General features: G+C 41.2%; 1 protein-coding gene across 1 annotated transcript in view; it reads left to right on the top strand.

Moving 5' to 3' along the window:
- epg5 (ectopic P-granules autophagy protein 5 homolog (C. elegans)) overlaps positions 1-19,378 on the top strand; it is a 36,883-nt gene that overhangs the window by 4,478 nt on the left and 13,027 nt on the right. Inside the window, exons 8-35 of the mRNA XM_047381355.1 lie at positions 1,716-1,824; positions 2,215-2,329; positions 3,207-3,357; positions 3,465-3,626; positions 3,710-3,867; positions 4,081-4,232; positions 5,290-5,430; positions 5,563-5,724; positions 5,815-5,937; positions 6,025-6,287; positions 6,368-6,508; positions 6,604-6,748; positions 7,886-8,083; positions 8,223-8,330; positions 8,415-8,537; positions 11,200-11,366; positions 11,459-11,698; positions 11,775-11,898; positions 11,997-12,141; positions 12,381-12,552; positions 12,653-12,815; positions 12,901-13,043; positions 13,158-13,314; positions 13,627-13,821; positions 13,907-14,120; positions 14,838-15,007; positions 15,126-15,333; positions 15,452-15,527. Coding sequence (XP_047237311.1) covers positions 1,716-1,824; positions 2,215-2,329; positions 3,207-3,357; positions 3,465-3,626; positions 3,710-3,867; positions 4,081-4,232; positions 5,290-5,430; positions 5,563-5,724; positions 5,815-5,937; positions 6,025-6,287; positions 6,368-6,508; positions 6,604-6,748; positions 7,886-8,083; positions 8,223-8,330; positions 8,415-8,537; positions 11,200-11,366; positions 11,459-11,698; positions 11,775-11,898; positions 11,997-12,141; positions 12,381-12,552; positions 12,653-12,815; positions 12,901-13,043; positions 13,158-13,314; positions 13,627-13,821; positions 13,907-14,120; positions 14,838-15,007; positions 15,126-15,333; positions 15,452-15,527 — 4,425 coding nt within the window. The remainder of the gene's footprint in view (positions 1-1,715; positions 1,825-2,214; positions 2,330-3,206; positions 3,358-3,464; positions 3,627-3,709; positions 3,868-4,080; positions 4,233-5,289; positions 5,431-5,562; positions 5,725-5,814; positions 5,938-6,024; positions 6,288-6,367; positions 6,509-6,603; positions 6,749-7,885; positions 8,084-8,222; positions 8,331-8,414; positions 8,538-11,199; positions 11,367-11,458; positions 11,699-11,774; positions 11,899-11,996; positions 12,142-12,380; positions 12,553-12,652; positions 12,816-12,900; positions 13,044-13,157; positions 13,315-13,626; positions 13,822-13,906; positions 14,121-14,837; positions 15,008-15,125; positions 15,334-15,451; positions 15,528-19,378) is intronic.

The raw sequence follows: 19,378 nt of genomic DNA, 5'->3' as shown, positions 1-19,378 counted from the left end.
CTGGTAAAGATGTGCAGAAACCCCTTGCTATTCCATTCTTAGAGAATCTAACATAAAAAATTTAGAAATATTCAACCTTTGTACAAGTACATGTTTTTCAGGTTTGGAAATAATCGTTTTTAGCAAACTCAGTGGCCACAGTTATTGGCATTGCAGATTATATTATATTTTGTACAACCTCCTTTTCCTAATTATCCTGTAAGATTTCACAAGGTTGGAGCACACAGAGAAATAGGAAAAAAAAACGATCTACAGCATGTTGGCAGACTGAACTTTCAATTAATCAAACTTATTTGTAGAGCACCTTTCATACAAATAGGTGTAATACAAAGTGGTGTAAAGAGTTTAAAAACTAACATAAAAAGACACTAAAAATGATCAGTCTAAGGGAAATAATAAAAAAGATGAATTGAACAATTATAGAGGGTGAAGAAATTAGGAAAACTCAATTGTGTAGTGAAGCATCACTGGAAATATATGTAAAGGTATATAAAACAATAACATTTAGAAAAACTGAACCATAGATAGTAAACATAGAAATAAATACTTTAGATTAAAATATTTGTAACAAATAGTAAAGGTTTCCACACTTTTCAGTCAACCTTTGTTTCACAGGAGACCAGTCTGGTGTATTTGTTGCAGAAATTCTGCATTTTGGACCCATATGACCAAAACACGTTGTCCCAGTAGCTTTATCAAACTCCACAGGTTTATGATTATGATGGTAGGACAAAAGGATTTTTTGTCTTGGCATCACTCCCAAACAACCAGCTGTTATGTATATTGCCCTAAAACCCTTTTTTTGGTGACCCCTATATGTTAGTCTTTGCATTAGTTCTCTAACAATGAGCTTAGGAGGAATTGTTTTGACCTTTCCTCCCATCCTCCTCTATGGCAGCAAAGTAAACTTGACTCCCTGCCCAGCCTGCTGGCCAGTGGCTAAAACTAACAGACCTCGGCGTCACATCTTATTTATACCACAAGGAAACAGAAACGTATGGATTACTAAGTAGGGGTGGGCATTTTTCCTATAGTTTATCTCAAAAAATTTCTAATGATAAGAATTTTGAATTATTCTGACAACAATAAATTCCTATTGATGAAGTTTGAAACCTTAAATAACTGGCTGTGTTGCTGGGATTGTTATTTTGACTATTTTCTCCTCTGTTTCATGAGAGCAACAATAAATTCGAAAATATGATTAAATGCAGTTACTGTGTGCAGTTTAGTGATGAAAATCACCCTTATTCATGTAACTGGTGTCCTGAAGAAGCCAATTTCAAAATGGGTATTTTATTCAAGAGCAGTATTTGTATCGCAATGGCAGCTGGGACATGCAGTCACAGCCATACAGTTAACTAAAACAGACTGAAAAGAAGTAATACATAAAAACTTTATCATCACTTTTATTGTTATCACATTTGTGCCACAAAATATAAGTTCCTAGAAACTTTGATCAGCATAAAACAATCAACTTATATATAAAATAGCTGCAGTTACATTTGTTTCAGAGGAATTATTAGCAGTGCAGATAAGAAAGGCAACGATTTTGGTAAAAGCTTTTATTTCTTAAAGCAGGATTTTTACCCCTACTAAATAAATGTGTTGAAATTAGAGATTGGATTTTTTTCTGTATGAAACAATGTTACTGCATAATCGCTCTGACAATTATACTCCTCTGATCACTCCTCTGTTTTTATTTTTTAATTTTGCAGGCACCGTGCAGAGTTTCTGGGTCATATGAAGCCCTGTGAGAGCCAAAGTTCTGCAGCTTCAGGACCTGGGTCTAGCAACTGGACCCTGGTTGATGAAGGTGGAGAGGAGGTAACTGTCCGTCTTCTCCTCAAATATAAAACAATTAAAATATTATATCTGAAAAGGATAGCAGTCTCAATATGTAACAGTATGTTATTAATTCATTTTATGGGAACAATGTTCTTTACACTGATTTCATTTAATTTATGTATTATGTATTTTTAACATATTATGATACAGTTACTGACTGCTTGTGTTTGATTTTATCTGTTTATTTATTTCTATGTTTTATTTTTTACATTTACACAGCTATTCGCACATTAAAGAAAAGGGAGGACCCCATACTTTTCTTCTTACTTTGAAAAAATAAACGGATCAAGCGTCAGATGAAGCTTCTCCAGATCATTCACAAAGAAATGAACTATGTGGTTTCTGATTTTTTACTTTGATGGTGTTCAGGACGAGGATCCAGAGAGCAGCTGGCTGCTGCTCTGTGAGGAAGATCTGATCTCCCTGCTGAGCCAGTTCCCCTTCCAGCAGCTCTACTCACACATGCTGGGAATGAGCAAACAGGGTATGAAGTTCAACACAGACAGGACTCTGTGTCGTAGTTGTACAGCTACAAAACAGATACTTTATCACCTACACGTATCATGAGTACGAATGTCGTGTTAATTTGGGGCTTTTACCAATACGTTTTAACTGATACTCTATTTGACTCAGGCTTAGTTGAACAAAGGAGGATTTTATTTCAACCAACTTGGCTTGTCACTTGTTTTACGATAAGATGTGACAAAGATTAAGCTTTTGGAGGAGCTGTGGTGAGACTTTCAAACCTTTGAACACTGTACCAGCAGTAAAGCATGGCGTTGGCCGTATCATGCTGTAAATCTCTGGTACTGTTTCACTGCAGACGTTTGACAAGAGCTAGATGGTTGAACCTTGACACAGTTGCGTGTTCCAACAGGAGAATGGTCCAAACCATCATCTAACTAACTAATTGGATAAAGTAGGCTAGCTTTAACCTTTTGTAATGGCTTTAGCAAAGACACAACCTCAAACCTGTTGAAAATGTGGGGACAATGATTGGAAACCGGATGTGTGCCAGGAATCCAACTAGTTTCAATAAGCTCCAACAATTCTGACAAGAAGAGTGGTAAAATAACTTGTTTTTGGCTACAAAAGACATTTGCTCAATGCGCAACTTGCTAAGACACCTATCTAAATGTGATTGGGGGTCTAGGTATATATTTGAGCATGTATGTATTGTATTATCTGTGGATTGAAGAAAACAGTAAATTCAAAATTGTGCAGCCAGTTAAAAAAGAAACAAGCCTTGAAGTTGTTTGTTGGATTTTCAACCAAATTAGTAAAAGCTCAAAATGAATATGCAGATGATGCCAGAACTGTTACCACTGATCACACGAGCTGAAACACCGCTCTGCCTCCAGGTTTGTACGAGCCTCAGGCCTGCTCCAGTCAGAAGATGATGCGTGTCTTTGCCTTTGCCTCCTCGCTCATTGAAATTCTCGCCCTTGGCCTCCAAACCTACAACAGAGCGCGTTACAGGCAACTCGTCAAACGAATAGGACGCATCATCCGGTCAGTGAGTCACAGGAGCAAATTCTACACGTTCGCTCTCCTTGTTGTAAGAATTGGTGTCACAAATTACGATGACTAAAATGTTTTACGTCCCTTGTGTCCTTCAGAATGACGGTGTGTTACGTCAGTGACCACTGGGCCCAGTATGTGAGTGTGACCGGTGCTGGTGGATCCAGCTCTCATGTTTACTCCTTAACTCTGGAAAAACTGCAGCTGGAATACGATCATCTCTTCTTTAGAGCTGTTTTACACGTTCTAAGAAACAAAAGGTGAGAGAAGCAGTGCTTTAGATTTTTGTCCCAGCTTGGAAATGGTTATTTAGGATTTATTTCTTATCTTTTCCCTCTCACAGGTTGGGCATATGGTTGTTTATGTCTGAAATGCCCTACGGGACTTTGTCCAGCTCTATGCTTTGGAAGGTCCTTTATGTCATGCAGTGTGCAGAAACAGCAGGACTAGAAACTCTCAACACTATTGGTGACACACAATCCTGCATTCAGGCTCTCAGAGGTATTATTATATACACAGCTCAAGATGTGACCTCTCCAAACCCCGCCATCTTTAAATACAACACGCTTTGTACTAATGCGTTGGCACAGCCACACAGTTTCCATGTCAAACTTAACTTTGAATACATTTTGAACTTCTCCTGCTGTAGGACCTGAAGGGATGTGATCTGTGTCGGCATGAATTGTCATTGTGATGTTTTTGTGTGTATTCCAGACCTGAAGCACCAGGAGAGATTTGAGGGGTGGTTGTGTGAAGTGAACAGCTCTGATGGCATCTCCCTCCTCACTGCACTGGCACACATGGCGACACCCACTCAGCACTTTGACCCTGCATTCATCACAACCTTAACTTTGCTTATCTACCAGGTATGGGAAGGGGATTCATAATGAAATGACCCATTTTGAAGAAGAACAAGTTGATTTTTCATGAACAGATGTGAATACATGCAGTGCCTCTCAAAAGTAATAAGAGCCCTTAAACCCGTCCACATTTTGTCGACTTACTTCCACAAACGTCAGGAAATTTAATTAGCATTTATTGTGATAGACCAGCACAAAGTAATGCACAAGTGCTTTGTACTTTTGCTGCAGTTACAGCTCCAAGTCTTTCAGGCTGGATGTATCCATCTGCTTTGTACATCTTTAGACCAAAATCTCTGCTTATTCTTTTTTGGAGAGCAACTCAATCTCCAGCCACATTAATTGGAGAACAGGATTTCGAGGATGACTCTGTATTTAGCACAATTTATCTTCCCAGTAACTCTGACCAGCTGAAAGAAAAACATTCCCACATCATGATGCTGCCACCACCATGTGATGTGTTCAGGTGATGTGCAGTGGTAGTTTCCCACCACACATGGAGTTTTCTTCATGTCTTACGGCAAACTACAAACAAGACTTAGAAGACTTTCTTTGAGCAATGACTTTCTTCTTGCCAAATTTATGGATCCCACCTGAGCTGTGGATCTCCACAGCTCCTCCAGAGTTACCCTGGGCCTCTTGGATGCAGGTTCTTCAATGATTAATCCTCCTACGTTGCCTGGCCTGTCCTTCCACGTCAAATTATGCACTACTTTGTATTGGTTTATCACATAAAAGTTAAATAAAATGCATAAAACTTTAAGATTATAACATGATAAAAATAAAAACATTCAAGGCTTATGAAAACCCTTGACTGAAAAAACAGATCTCTTCGTGCTTATTAAATATTAATTTATTCTTTTTCCAAGAATATCTAAAATGATTTTTCTTATCTATTTTCATAAACAGTGAGCCTCTTATCTGTTCTACTTGCATTCAGTACAACTGATAAAATTTAGTCTAAACTGCATACATAACTCTGGTTAATGATTATCTCTTCTCATTTAAGAAGCAACAAGAGCAATATCTTCCTTTAAACTTACCTTTTCTTGGTTTTTCTCAGGTGTCCTATGTTAGTATGTCCACCAGAGAAACTTACTCTAAGGTGGGGAGGGAGCTGCTGGCTGCCATAGCAACAGCCCATCCCTATATCATGTCTGTGCTCCTGGGGAGATTGAGAGACACCATCCAGACTGTGGGAATGGTTAGCTACTCTATTATTTAACTGCAAATGCAAGATTAATGATTATTTGTTTCAATTTAATTCTGTCATAATTGACGATTTGTAAAATTTCTCAGATGTTACATTTACTAGTTTTGGTTTTATGTGTTTTAGATGGCACTGTACCTTTGTAAGGAACTTCCTCTGAGTTTGTGGAAGCCGCAGCGAGAGGAAATATCCATGATTGGAGCCTGGCTGCTCCAGAACCCGCTTTCTGCAGTGGAGAACAGACTGGCTTGTGTTATCCTGGAGGGTCTGAACTGGGGTTACGCTCAGGTGGTCCCACGTGCACTGAATTGTTTTTTAAGTATTTTTGAGAACCTGTTGGGAGTGTTGAAATGTCTACAATTTTTTCGGACTTTGCAGGACGGTTCTTTGGCGCTGGCTTCTGTCCTCCACAGTGAGGTAGCTCTGCTGGTGGCTGAATCCTATCAGAAATACCTCACAGACAAACCATACAGTGGCCTCATATCCGAGGGAATTAAACAGGTGACACGTCCCTCTTTTTTTACAAACCGCTTCTTCACTAAATTCATTTCCTATTTCCAAAATGTTCTCCTTTTTTCCTGCCTTTAGGTGTCTTATCTAGCCAGCGTTCTTCGCCTGGGCGTGTCTCAAGAAGCATCCTTTAGTCAGTGGGCTTGGCAGCTGTTGCTGAGGCTGAAGCTCCATGGTAACGCCCAGACCCCCAAAGGAGGCTGGACGGTCCCAGCCTTGGCTTCCAACCCACCTCCAGAACTTACTCATGCTCCCAGCATGCACTCTGTTCTCAGGGCTGTAAAAGCTGGCCTCCCGATTGGTTGCTACCTGTCACTTGCCATGACAACAGTAGGACACAGGTTTGTTTCCACCCAAAGGTGTTGTGAGATTTACTTTCAGGGGCTGAATTAATTGTAATTTGTATTCTTTATTGTTCCAGTCTGGAAAATTTCTGCACGGATGGAGTTGAGTTGTTAAAAAGTCTGATTCAGTCTCGCTACCTAAGAGCAGCTGTGCGTCTGCTGGATAACATCCTGCCACCAACCTACCCTCTGAGCTTCTACCTCCTGAACAACTCTCAGTAAGTCAGGAAAATCTTTCATGCACCATGTGGAGGCTGCAGCTGCATCTTCTCCCAAACTAACATCCTTTCCTACAACTGTCGTCTTCTCCCAGCTTTGTCAGCTGCATCCAGCTGTTCTTGCAGTACGACAGTGTATGTCCTCAAGGTGTGACGCAGCAGGTCACACACCGGGTGGCGCCGCTGCTCACAGGAACCAACTACGGGGACAATGTCCGTCTGCTCAACAGCGTTATTCAGGTACATCTTTATGGATCTGAAGTTGTCAAGAAAATGCAATGTTTAGTTCCAGTCATACATTTACATACGTTTACCAATCACCACAGGCATGATTGTCATTAATTTTCGGGTTTTAATTATGGTTTGGAACCATTGTTTTTCTGGAGTAAACCAATGATACGGAAAACAACTTCAATGATTTTTAAAAAAGGAATTTGGTGTACAACTTCACATTTTAGGGTCTAATCTACATTGGGTCAAAATTATTCAGTCATGCCTATATTTATAGCCCTCTACTAATATTGCTCTCATTGTGTCTTTTAACAAGTCGCACCTGGACCAGATGCTTTTTGTGGCTATTAAAAACCATCTAGCATATTTGACCACTTTTTCTTGTAGAACTGGTAGCGTTCATTTGAACTGGTTGGTTTCCTGCCGCAGACCTGGTTTTTAAGCATAAACCAAACATTTTCCAGAAGCTTAACATTAGCATGCTTGGTCCAATCTAAAACTACAGAGTTGAATCTTTACACAATGGTTCATTTTAACAGGACATGGAAAACACATCAAAACTGGTTCTGGTTTTGGAATGAATAAAATACAAATTATTAAGCGTCAACTTCAGCTATCATGAAAATGTGTGGACTATGCTTAAAATCCAGGTATGTGTCAGGAAACCAACTTAGTAAAAGCTCTGCCACTTCTGACAAGAGAAATCGTCTAAGATCCAGCCATAATCATACTAGAAGCTTGTTGGTGTCTTCAGAAAGGGTGTGGTGGTGCCAACAGGCATTTATCCAAACAATACTCGATGTTTAGGTATAATATTTGAGCCTATATGTAAATCTTTACCATTTGTAGATTAGAGAAGATCCAGAATAGATTCACATAAGCAACCCAAATAAATGATCATAAGCTTGAAATATGACATTCATGCCCTTGATGAAAATAACTGTGCATAGAGTGAGTGAATTATTTGCACTGGTTCTGGGTAGATGTTAGTAATGTCTTATGCTATTAAACACAAGCTTTAGGTTTTATGGTCTTGATTTTTCCTCGGATTTTTTATTTAATTATAACAAGGATATTGGAGATTTAAGAAAAATGCTTTTTTATCTGTAAGACGTTGAAGACATTTATTTGTTATTTTTCTATCAGAGTCACGTGGTGGAGAGTTCCCGGCCCGATCGTGTTGGCGCCGCCGCCGTGTTGGAGTTTTGGGTGGGAATTTTGACTCAGCAGAATCTGTGGTATCGTGACAAAACGGTCCTGTTCCTCATGGATCAGATCTGCTGTGCTGCCTTTATTCACCACCAGCAAGAATGTGTGCAGAAGCTGATGTACCAGCAGTATAAGGTATTTGCAGTGTTTACATAATAATTACATAATTCATAGTTTCTTGAGTGGTGGAGATGAATGTATTGCTATAAACCACGCTTAGCTAGTGTGGTGGTGAAGGATCTTTGAATATTCTCTCTTTATATGCTTAATGCAGAATGCTTTGGGTTACCATGGAGATCGGGGTCTGCTCTCCTCCCTGGTTGGCTGGATTGCTGGAAATGCCACGCCATCCTTCATCGACGGCCAGTCCCTGAGTGGAGAAGTAAGGATTCCCAAAGCAACAATCCCTGCAGGTGCTGTAAATGGTCATTTGTCACAGTCCTGACCACGCTGCTGTTCACTGCAGGTTTGGTTTGCGTGGCTCGTCCTGAACACGGAGGGCATGTTTGAGGAAGAGTCTCAGCTGAGACGCTGTGTTGAGAATGAGCTGCTGTCTGAGCCCAGCATCTCCCCTGATCAAGCCTTAAAGGTAGATGCACACTGAAAAGTTCCAGTGAAATGTTTATTCTCAAACTAGTATTTGTAGTTTACTTTAGTTGTGGTTCACTTTACACTCCAACACTACTAACACAACACTACAGTTTGAACATTAAATATGTTGTCTTTGTAGTGTAATTAATTGCATATAGGTTGAACAGGATTTGCATATCATTGTGTTCTGTTTTTTTTACGTTTTGCACAACATCCCGACTTCATTTGAAGTGGGGTTGTACTTCTGGCTGGATACACAATCACTCCTCTTATCAGCAATGGTAGAGCTCATGTCACCGGATGTTTTCCTACCATGGACCTGGCTTTCAATCGTACCCCATTTTCTTTAGGGTTAGGTTGTCGCCATTCAAGAACTATTTCAAAACCAGTTTTGATGTGTATTTGCATTTATTGTACGTTAAAACACCCAACTGTGTTCAAGTATTTGCTGAATTGAGGTTTAGTTAAAGAATTTTGAGGTACTCGGAACATTTTCTGCTGATAATTAATAAGCTACAATTCTTTCTTGTTTTTTACCCTCTCCATGTTGATGTTGTTGTTTAACTTGCTTCAGTGAGGACAATGACACTGGTGTTCCAGGATATTCCAGTTTTATGATGAGCTACTGCCCTGCTTTCCTAGGTTGGTTCTGATCCAAACCAGTTTCCTTTCATCTGAGGTTGACAGTTTGGTTTAAGTGATTTAAACTTGAAAACACCTAACACTGGATTTGGAATGCTTAAAGCAGATAAACATTAACTTTCTGTGGTTACCCCAGCTATATAGAAATGTTTCAGCTATGTTTAAAATATTGGTCTGTGCCTGAAAACCCAAACATTTTAATTAAACACTGCTATTTCTGATAAGTAGAGCGGTCAAATATCCAGCCTGAATAATGCCAGTGATGGCAACAGAAAGCCTTTGGTTTCTCAACAGTCAATTGAGATTCAACAAAGTATTAGTATGTGTATATACACTCACCAGCCACTTTATTAGGTATACCTTGCTAGTACCGGGTTGGACCCCCTTTTGCCTTCAGAACTGCCTTAATCCTTCGTGGCATAGATTCAACAAGATACTGGAAACATTCCTCAGAGAGTTTGGTCCATATTGACATGATAGCATCACACAGATGCTGCAGATTTGTCGGCTGCACATCCATGATGCAAATCTCCCGTTCCACCACACCCCAAAGGTGCTCTATTAGATTGAGATCTGGTGACTGTGGAGGCCATTTGAGTCCAGTGAACTCATTGTCATGTTCAAGAAACCAGTCTGAGATGATTTATGCTTTATGACATGGCGCGTTATTCTGCTGGAAGTAACCATCAGAAGATGGGTACACTGTGGTCATAAAGGGATGGACATGGTCAGCAACAATACTCAGGTAGGCTGTGGCGTTGACACGATGCTCAATTGGTACTAAGGGGCCCAAATTGTGCCAAGAAAATATCCCCCACATCATTAAACCACCACCACCAGCCTGAACTGTTGATACAAGTCCAGATGGATCCATGCTTTCATGTTGTTGACGCCAAATTCTGACCCTACCATCCGAATGTTGCAGCAGAAATCGAGACTCATCAGACTAGGCAACGTTTTTCCAATCTTCTATTGTCTAATTTTGGTGAGCCTGTGCAAATTGTAGCCTCAGTTTCCTGTTCTTAGCTGACAGGAGTGGCACCCGGTGTGGTCTTCTGCTGCTGTAGCCCATCCACCTCAAGGTTCAACGTGTTGTGCGTTCAGAGATGCTCTTCTGCATGCCTTGGTTGTAACGAGTGGTTATTTGAGTTACTGTTGCCTTTCTGTCAGCTGGAACCAGTCTGGCCATTCTCCTCTGACCTCTGGCATCAACAAGGCATTTGCTCCCACAGAACTGCCGCTCACTAGATATTTCCTCTTTTTCGGACCATTCTCTGTAAACCCTAGGGATGGTAGTGCGTGAAAATCCCAGTAGATCAGCTGTTTCTGAAATACTCAGACCAGTCCGTCTGGCAGCAACAACCATCCCACGTTCAAAGTCACTTAAATCGCCTTTCTTCCCCATTCTGATGCTCGGTTTGAACTGCAGCAGATCGTCTTGACCACGTCTACATGCCTAAATCCATTAAGTTGCTGCCATGTGATTGGCTGATTAGAAATTTGCGTTAACAAGCAATTGGACAGGTGTACCTAATAAAGTGGCCAGTGAGCGTATATTGAACTTGTGCACCTAGTTTAGCAAAATAGTCACTTCACACTGACAAAAAAAACAACTATTCAAATTAACCATTACACAACCAAAATGAATGAGATTTATGACCATAATTAACAGAAGTAAACGTTTGACCCGGACTAATAACATTCAAAGATACAGAAATTTTGCAGAAGTTTTATAACAGACTTATTTGTGGTCTCTTGAGCTGATCCCGACCTATAGAACTGGACTACAGATACCTGAAAAAGCAGACAAAGTCAAAAGAACTTTGAAAGCTTTTCAGAAAACTTGAAAATCTCTTGATCAAGACCACTTAAAATATTAGCTCTAATGTTTGGCTACTCAAATGCAAAATATTAACATAATGGAGATATTTACTGTACTAGTTGTACTAGAGAAGGTAAGTGGGTTAATGTGTCCTAAACCTGTGATACATAACAATGGTGTTCTGTGTCTGAGCTAGAAGGCGCAGCAGAAACTGAAGTTGCCTGTAGCCCCGTCTCTGCAGCGCCTCCAGGTGTATCGATGGGCTTGTCAAGCCTTGGCCACACCACCAGACCACCCCCTTCTTCCCCTCATCTGGCAGAAATTCCTGCAACTCTATCTCAGACAGCCTGGACCAGAATACGGGTAAGATGAGTTTCCATATGGAAAAAAAACCGTACAAGAAGGAAAAAAGAGAAATAAAAAACAAACATTTCTGTTTCCTGGTTCCCAACCAGACTGGCTGCTGGGGGCTGCATTGGCAGAAGGTTTTTCCAGGCTTCTTCTCAGGTTGCTTTGCTAAAAGATCTGAGGCAGAGAATACAAGAGGTGTCTGATTTCCACCATATAGCCAGCCAGGCTCTCAGGGTACATCCATCACCACCTACACCTTCATCAGAGAGCCAGGACGATGAAAGCCCCAATAATCCCCAACCACCTTACCTCACCTCTCCTCAGCTCCACTCAGAACTTGTTAGGTAAGTTCCAGATGATATAACCACAGTATAACCACTGTTGTTTAAAGCTGTTATTCTACTGACTGTTCGCCTGCAGGCTGTTTGGTGTGTTTGCTTTGTGGTTGGATGATGAGACTCTGCAAAAGCAGGAGGTGTACCTTCCCTCTCTTCCACCAGAGTATGAGCCTCACAGACTGGCACAGGTCATGCAGCAGCAGCAGGTCAGTGAGTCCTCATTCAGGTTGAAAAAAACCCCAACAACAGCAGTGCAAAACCTATAATGGCTCATGGCTCAACCTAACAGGATGTTATGTTGTAGGAACTGTGGCTTGAGTACCTGGACCAGGAGCGTCTGCAGTATGATGAGCGAGAGGTGTTGTCTCTATGGGAGAAGGTGCAAAGTGAGCCAATGTTCCTGCAGACCCAGAACCTGGGCTTCACTGACTACACCAGCCTGAGCAACGGTATGAATCTGTGTGATAGTATTTCAAAAACATTTCCACCTATGCATTGTTGTATCTGTCCATCTATCCATCCATCCATTTATTCACACATTTATTTAAGCCTGGTTCTGTCAGTCTTATCTGCCCGTTCATCCATTCTTCCATCCATTCATATATATATATATATGTGTCTGTATATACTAAAACATTCTTAAATGAAATCTGTTTAACATCTATGTTCTGTTTATCTGTAAATCCAGCACGACAGCGCATCATGTCCAACCTGGAGAAGCACACTGTTCCCCTTCCAGCTCCTGAGCTCCAGGAGCTTCAGGCTCCAGTGGCTGAGGTTCCCCCTTCCTGCCTCACTGACTCTAAAGCTTCTGCTAAACTTGTACAACAGGACCTCAGGGTTTTACAGGACCAGGCCAGGTAAGTACATATCAAAAACATTTAGGCATGTTTTTGCACTCTCTTGCAATTTGTTGTATTAAGAAATTTACGTGTCTAAATCTTTTCACTTTGTTGTAAGGGTTGCAGTTGCACGTGAAGCACAGCAGGTGGCAATGGAGCAAGAACTGTTGGAGGGCCTTCCTTTGCTCTTCAAGAACCGACCAGAGCAAGTTAACATGGCCCTGGAGTGTAAAGGAAAGGGCGGGCAGCTGTGTCAGGGAGCCGCAAACATCACTGTCACTGTACAACTCATCTCAGTGTGCAAAATAACATGTTAGAGGATAAGTCTGCAAAGTTTTACTGATATATGTGTGTGTATCTGTGTAGTGTGAGCGTGTCCAGAGACAGGAGGCGGTGCACAACCAGATAACATCACTGCGTAGAGACATCAAGATGCTGCAGACTGATGCTATGGCTCCTCCACCTCAGAGCCTGGCCCAAGCGGCAGTCCACACTGAGAACTTCATCACGTCAGTAAAAATACACCTTCCTACTTCACACAATATTAACAATACTTTAAGGACCATTGGATTTAAAGAGCAACTTATTTAATTTAAAATAGATGTTTTAACTTCTTTTCTCAGGGCTCTGGTGAATATTTATACAGTACAGCAATCTCCAGCGGTGCTGCAAGTTGGTGTGTCCGCCTTTTACCAGGTGGTCTCTTTTGTGTGTGAGGACACCCTTCGACACCCTCCAACACGGCAATATCTCTCATCATGTGTGGAGATACTTGGACAGGTGTGAACACTCCCCAAACACCCGCAGACACCAGTAAGACCAGCAAGACTTGTCTATTCAAGTACAAATCCACCCTACATTGAGTTTATTAACCTAAGTGGGTAATTTGCTAAGGTGTTTTCAATAAATGATTTTCAAGAACAAAGGTTAGTAAGCCTGTAATTTGCCAAAAAGGGAATCCAATAGCTTGGGAAGAAAAACATGGCTCCCCAGTCCTTCCCTACAAGGACAGAAATGGAAAAAATCGAGTAATTCTGTTAACTTTCCTCCTGAAATTTCCTTATGAGTTTAAATTGTAATTTTGATGTGCAGGTTTTTATCCAGGGCAATGCAAAAGAGTGTGGTCGTGTCCTGAAAACCATCCTCGAGCAGAGGCTCCTTTGTCCCCTCATTTCCCCTTTCTTCACTCCAAACGCAGCCCCTGATCAGTTTGTCTTCCTCTACCAAGACGTGGTGACGTCCCTTCACCTCGACACTGCTGATGTCATTTTCATGCTACTCACTAAGGTTTGCTCACATACGTAGGCATAGAAAAACATGAGAAATGGACTACATATATACAACACTTCAGCTCATCCATCCTCTCCTGTAGTTCGACTTGTCCCACTGGTTAAACGAGGCTCATCCTGTGTTTTCGGAGAGGACTCGTTTGCTGGAGCTTGTCCACGGAGCTCTGTGTGTCTGCGGCCGAGACCCTGAGCCAGAACTTCTCACGCCTTTGCACCTCTTTGCCAAACACTGGACCTTGCTTTTACGCCACCATTTTCCCGACCATTACAGTGACTGTCTGCGTCTGCTAATGACCAGTAAGTTTCATTAAACCCATAAATTGATTTAGTTTGGTTTTATTTAGTTATATTTGCATGCTTGTCCCCATGCAAAATAAATCTTTTGTACTTATATAAAGCATAGCGCAGTTGTTCAGATGCAGAACATGATTAGTTTCTATTTCCAATATGTAATTTGTTAGGGTTTACAGTGCTTTGCAAAAGCATGAAAACTTCAAGTTTTTTGCATTACAAACACAAACGTTAGTGTGTTTTATTGGGATTTTACGTGATAAATCACCACAAAGTTTTGCCTCATTGGTGGAGAAAAAAGAATGCATCATTTTCAAATGCCTTCCATAAATACAAGTCTGAAAGGGTGTGGGTTCTGTATGTAATTTAAAAGAAAAGCCAGCCTGAAAATGCATGTAAATGTCAGTTTATCTTCACAGACAACCTGTATTCATTTCTTGTTTGTGATGTTTGATATTACCAATCCATTAGTCTTCCTTCCTTCCATGCAGAAACCTGTATTTATCCCACTGAAATTATGCCTCCCACTCATTTTCTTACCAACTAAAAGATTAAACTGATAAATAAGACGGAGTTTGAATCATTCTGAGGAGTCAGACTGTTCAAGTGTTTGTCTTTGGATAAAATCATGAAGATGAATTGAATAGCTGCAGCCTTCATTATCTTTTATGTCAGTGTTTGATGTGTAGTTTCTTTAGTAAAAGCATATCACAATTTCATCAGGTTCTGCAGACCAGCTGCTGAGTCCAGAGTGCTGGAAAGTGACGCTGCGAGTGCTGGGCTGCTTACCTCCATCCCGCAGCACTAAGAGCAAACCTGAACAGTCGTTCAGCTCTGCAGTCGGAGCCCCAGCTTCTCCTCATAGATCCCCCATTAGCCTCTCTCCTCAGCAGGTAACTCATGTCGGTGGTTTTATTTAAACTTTCCTTTTCACTGGAAAATATGTTTTAGATGTCAAATTGCTTCCGGTTCAATCCCCAAATTTTGTAATAATCTTCTGGTTGCCAAAAGATGGAGGAGACAGTCAACTGGCTGAGTGACTACTTTTTGCGAAGTCGCCTCAGTAAGGCCGACCTCCGCAGCTTTGGCCTCTACTCTGCCTGGGTTCCCTACATGAGCGAGGTTGTTACCTTCTGGGAACATCTGATAGGTTGCCTTATAAACACACAGGTCAGCAGCTGCACCAGAGAGCCAGTAGGCGGCAGCAAAGTAATCAAAGGTAAACATGTAAAATACTGTAATGTCACTAGAGAGAGAGAACAGTACACAATCTTTTAGTTGTTTACAGATCCTGTTTTCTGTAATTATGAAAGTAAAATGTGTCATTCCTCCCACAGCCCTGCAGGATTTGCACAGTAAGCTTGTGAAGTTGTTTAAGCCGTGGATCTTTCCTCTGGACACGACTGATGGAGGGTAAGTGTGTTACAACATCTGCTCTTATGTTGCTTTAAGAAGAGGTGAGCTTTGTGTGAAACCGGACAGGCTGCAGAGACAACAAAACATGAACACTTTACAGTCCTATTCTTTGAATCTGTAGTGCATTAGTTATACGTTATGTATCGAACATCTAGTGGAGGTAAGAGGTAAGTAGATCTCCTGATTCTAAACTTTTACATATCAGCATACAGTACAGACCAAAAGTTTGGACACACCTTCTCATTCAAAGAGTTTTCTTTATTTTCATAACTATGAATATTGTAGCTTCACACTGAAGGCATCAAAACTATGAATTAACACATGTGGAATTATATACTGAACAAAAAAGTGTGAAACAACTGAAAATATGTCTTATATTCTAGGTTCTTCAAAGTAGCCACCTTTTGCTTTGATTACTGCTCCGCACACTCTTGGTATTCTGTTGATGAGCTTCAAGAGGTAGTCACCTGAAATGGTTTTCCAACAGTCTTGAAGGAGTTTCCAGAGATGCTTATCACTTGTTGGCCCTTTTGCCTTCACTTTGCAGTCCAGCTCACCCCAAACCATCTCGATTGGGTTCAGGTCCAGTGACTGTGGAGGCCAGGTCATCTGGCGCAGCACCCCATCACTCTCCTTCTTGGTCAAATAGCCCTTACACAGCCTGGAGGTGTGTTTGGGGTCATTGTCCTGTTGAAAAATACAGGTCCTTCTCAAAATATTAGCATATTGTGAAAAAGTTCATTATTTTCCATAATGTCATGATGAAAATTTAACATTCATATATTTTAGATTCATTGCACACTAACTGAAATATTTCAGGTCTTTTATTGTCTTAATACGGATGATTTTGGCATACAGCTCATGAAAACCCAAAATTCCTATCTCACAAAATTAGCATATCATTAAAAGGTTCTCTAAACGAGCTATGAACCTAATCATCTGAATCAACGAGTTAACTCTAAACACCTGCAAAAGATTCCTGAGGCCTTTAAAACTCCCAGCCTGGTTCATCACTCAAAACCCCAATCATGGGTAAGACTGCCGACCTGACTGCTGTCCAGAAGGCCACTATTGACACCATCAAGCAAGAGGGTAAGACACAGAAAGAAATTTCTGAACAAATAGGCTGTTCCCAGAGTGCTGTATCAAGGCACCTCAGTGGGAAGTCTGTGGGAAGGAAAAAGTGTGGCAGAAAACGCTGCACAACGAGAAGAGGTGACCGGACCCTGAGGAAGATTGGGGAGAAGGGCCGATTCCAGACCTTGGGGGACCTGCGGAAGCAGTGGACTGAGTCTGGAGTAGAAACATCCAGAGCCACCGTGCACAGGTGTGTGCAGGAAATGGGCTACAGGTGCCGCATTCCCCAGGTCAAGCCACTTTTGAACCAGAAACAGCGGCAGAAGCGCCTGACTTGGGCTACAGAGAAGCAGCACTGGACTGTTGCTCAGTGGTCCAAAGTACTTTTTTCGGATGAAAGCAAATTCTGCATGTCATTCGGAAATCAAGGTGCCAGAGTCTGGAGGAAGACTGGGGAGAAGGAAATGCCAAAATGCCAGAAGTCCAGTGTCAAGTACCCACAGTCAGTGATGGTCTTGGGTGCCGTGTCAGCTGCTGGTGTTGGTCCACTGTGTTTTATCAAGGGCAGGGTCAATGCAGCTAGCTATCAGGAGATTTTGGAGCACTTCATGCTTCCATCTGCTGAAAAGCTTTATGGAGATGAAGATTTCATTTTTCAGCACGACCTGGCACCTGCTCACAGTGCCAAAATCACTGGTAAATGGTTTACTGACCATGGTATCACTGTGCTCAATTGGCCTGCCAACTCTCCTGACCTGAACCCCATAGAGAATCTGTGGGATATTGTGAAGAGAACGTTGAGAGACTCAAGACCCAACACTCTGGATGAGCTAAAGGCCGCTATCGAAGCATCCTGGGCCTCCATAAGACCTCAGCAGTGCCACAGGCTGATTGCCTCCATGCCACGCCGCATTGAAGCAGTCATTTCTGCAAAAGAATTCCCGACCAAGTATTGAGTGCATAACTGTACATGATTATTTGAAGGTTGACGTTTTTTGTATTAAAAACACTTTTCTTTTATTGGTCGGATGAAATATGCTAATTTTGTGAGATAGGAATTTTGGGTTTTCATGAGCTGTATGCCAAAATCATCCGTATTAAGACAATAAAAGACCTGAAATATTTCAGTTAGTGTGCAATGAATCTAAAAGATATGAATGTTAAATTTTCATCATGACATTATGGAAAATAATTAACTTTATCACAATATGCTAATATTTTGAGAAGGACCTGTAAATGATGGTCCAACTAAACACAAACCAGATGGAATAGCATGCCGCTGCAAGATGCTGTGGTAGTCATGCTGGTTCAGTATGCCTTCAATTTTGAATAAATCCTCAACAGTGTCACCAGCAAAGCACCCCCACACCATCACACCTCCTCCTCCATGCTTCACGGTGGGAACCAGGCATGTAGAGTCCATCCGTTCACCTCTTCTGCGCCGCACAAAGACACGGTGGTTGGAACCAAAGATCTCAAACTTGGACTCATCTGACCAAAGCACAGATTTCCACTGGTCTAATGTCCATTCCTTGTGTTCTTTAGCCCAAACAAGTCTCTTCTGCTTGTTGCCTGTCCTCAGCAGTGGTTTCCTAGCAGCTATTTTACCATGAAGGCCTGATTCACACAGTCTCCTCTTAACAGTTGTTCTAGAGATGTGTCTGCTGCTAGAACTCTGTGTGGCATTGACCTGTTCTCTAATCTGAGCTGCTGTTGACCAGCCATTTCTGAGGCTTGTGACTCGGATGAACTTATTGTCCGCAGCAGAGGTGACTCTTGGTCTTCCTTTCCTGGGGCGGTCCTCATGTGAGCCAGTGTCTTTGTAGCGCTTGATGGTTTTTGCGACTGCACTTGGGGACACTTTCAAAGTTTTCCCAATTGTTCGGACTGACTGACCTTCATTTCTTAAAGTAATGATGGCCATTAATTTCTCTTTACTCAGCTCCTTTTTTCTTGCCATAATACAAATTCTAACAATCTATTCAGTAGGACTATCAGCTGTGTACTGTATCCCCCTCTGACACAACACTACTGATGGTCCCAACCCCATTTATAAGGCTTGAAATCCCACTTATTAAACCTGACAGGGCACACCTGTGAAGTGAAAACCATTTCAGGTGACTACCTCTTGAAGCTCATCAACAGAATGCCAAGAGTGTGCGGAGCAGTAATCAAAGCAAAAAGTGGCTACTTTGAAGAACCTAGAATATAAGACATATTTTCAGTTGTTTCACACTTTTTTGTTCAGTATATAATTCCACATGTGTTAATTCATAGTTTTGATGCCTTCAGTGTGAAGCTACAATATTCATAGTCATGAAAATAAAGAAAACTCTTTGAATGAGAAGGTTTGCCCAAACTTTTGGTCTGTACTGTACATGAAAAATCCATCCCTCTTTCCAGGTCTCAGATATTAAAATAAATTACACATTTCTGAGGTTCATGACTATACATGAGAACTTTGCTGCATGATTTACATTTGCAAAGTTGTTGCTGAACAGATTTAAAGACCTTTGAAGAAATGGACCTTGGACATATGAAATAAACTGCAAATAAACTGCACGCTTTTTACAAATATATATTCATAAAATGAAATAAAAATTAAAACCCAGTTTTTGACCGAAAAACTTTTCTCAGGCTTCATAAACTATCTTAGAAAAGCATGGAATTGACTTCTAGGTTTATATTTCTGTGTACTAAGTGTGCCCAAGACATTCCTCTTTTACCTTTTCAAAAATAAGTAAATGAAGGATTTCTCTTTAAAATTGCTC

This window comes from Girardinichthys multiradiatus, chromosome 12 (assembly GCF_021462225.1).
Source record: "Girardinichthys multiradiatus isolate DD_20200921_A chromosome 12, DD_fGirMul_XY1, whole genome shotgun sequence".
In the NCBI taxonomy this organism is placed as follows: domain Eukaryota; kingdom Metazoa; phylum Chordata; class Actinopteri; order Cyprinodontiformes; family Goodeidae; genus Girardinichthys; species Girardinichthys multiradiatus.
Note: the sequence above shows the minus strand (reverse complement) of the source record. Positions and strands in the feature narration are given on the sequence as shown.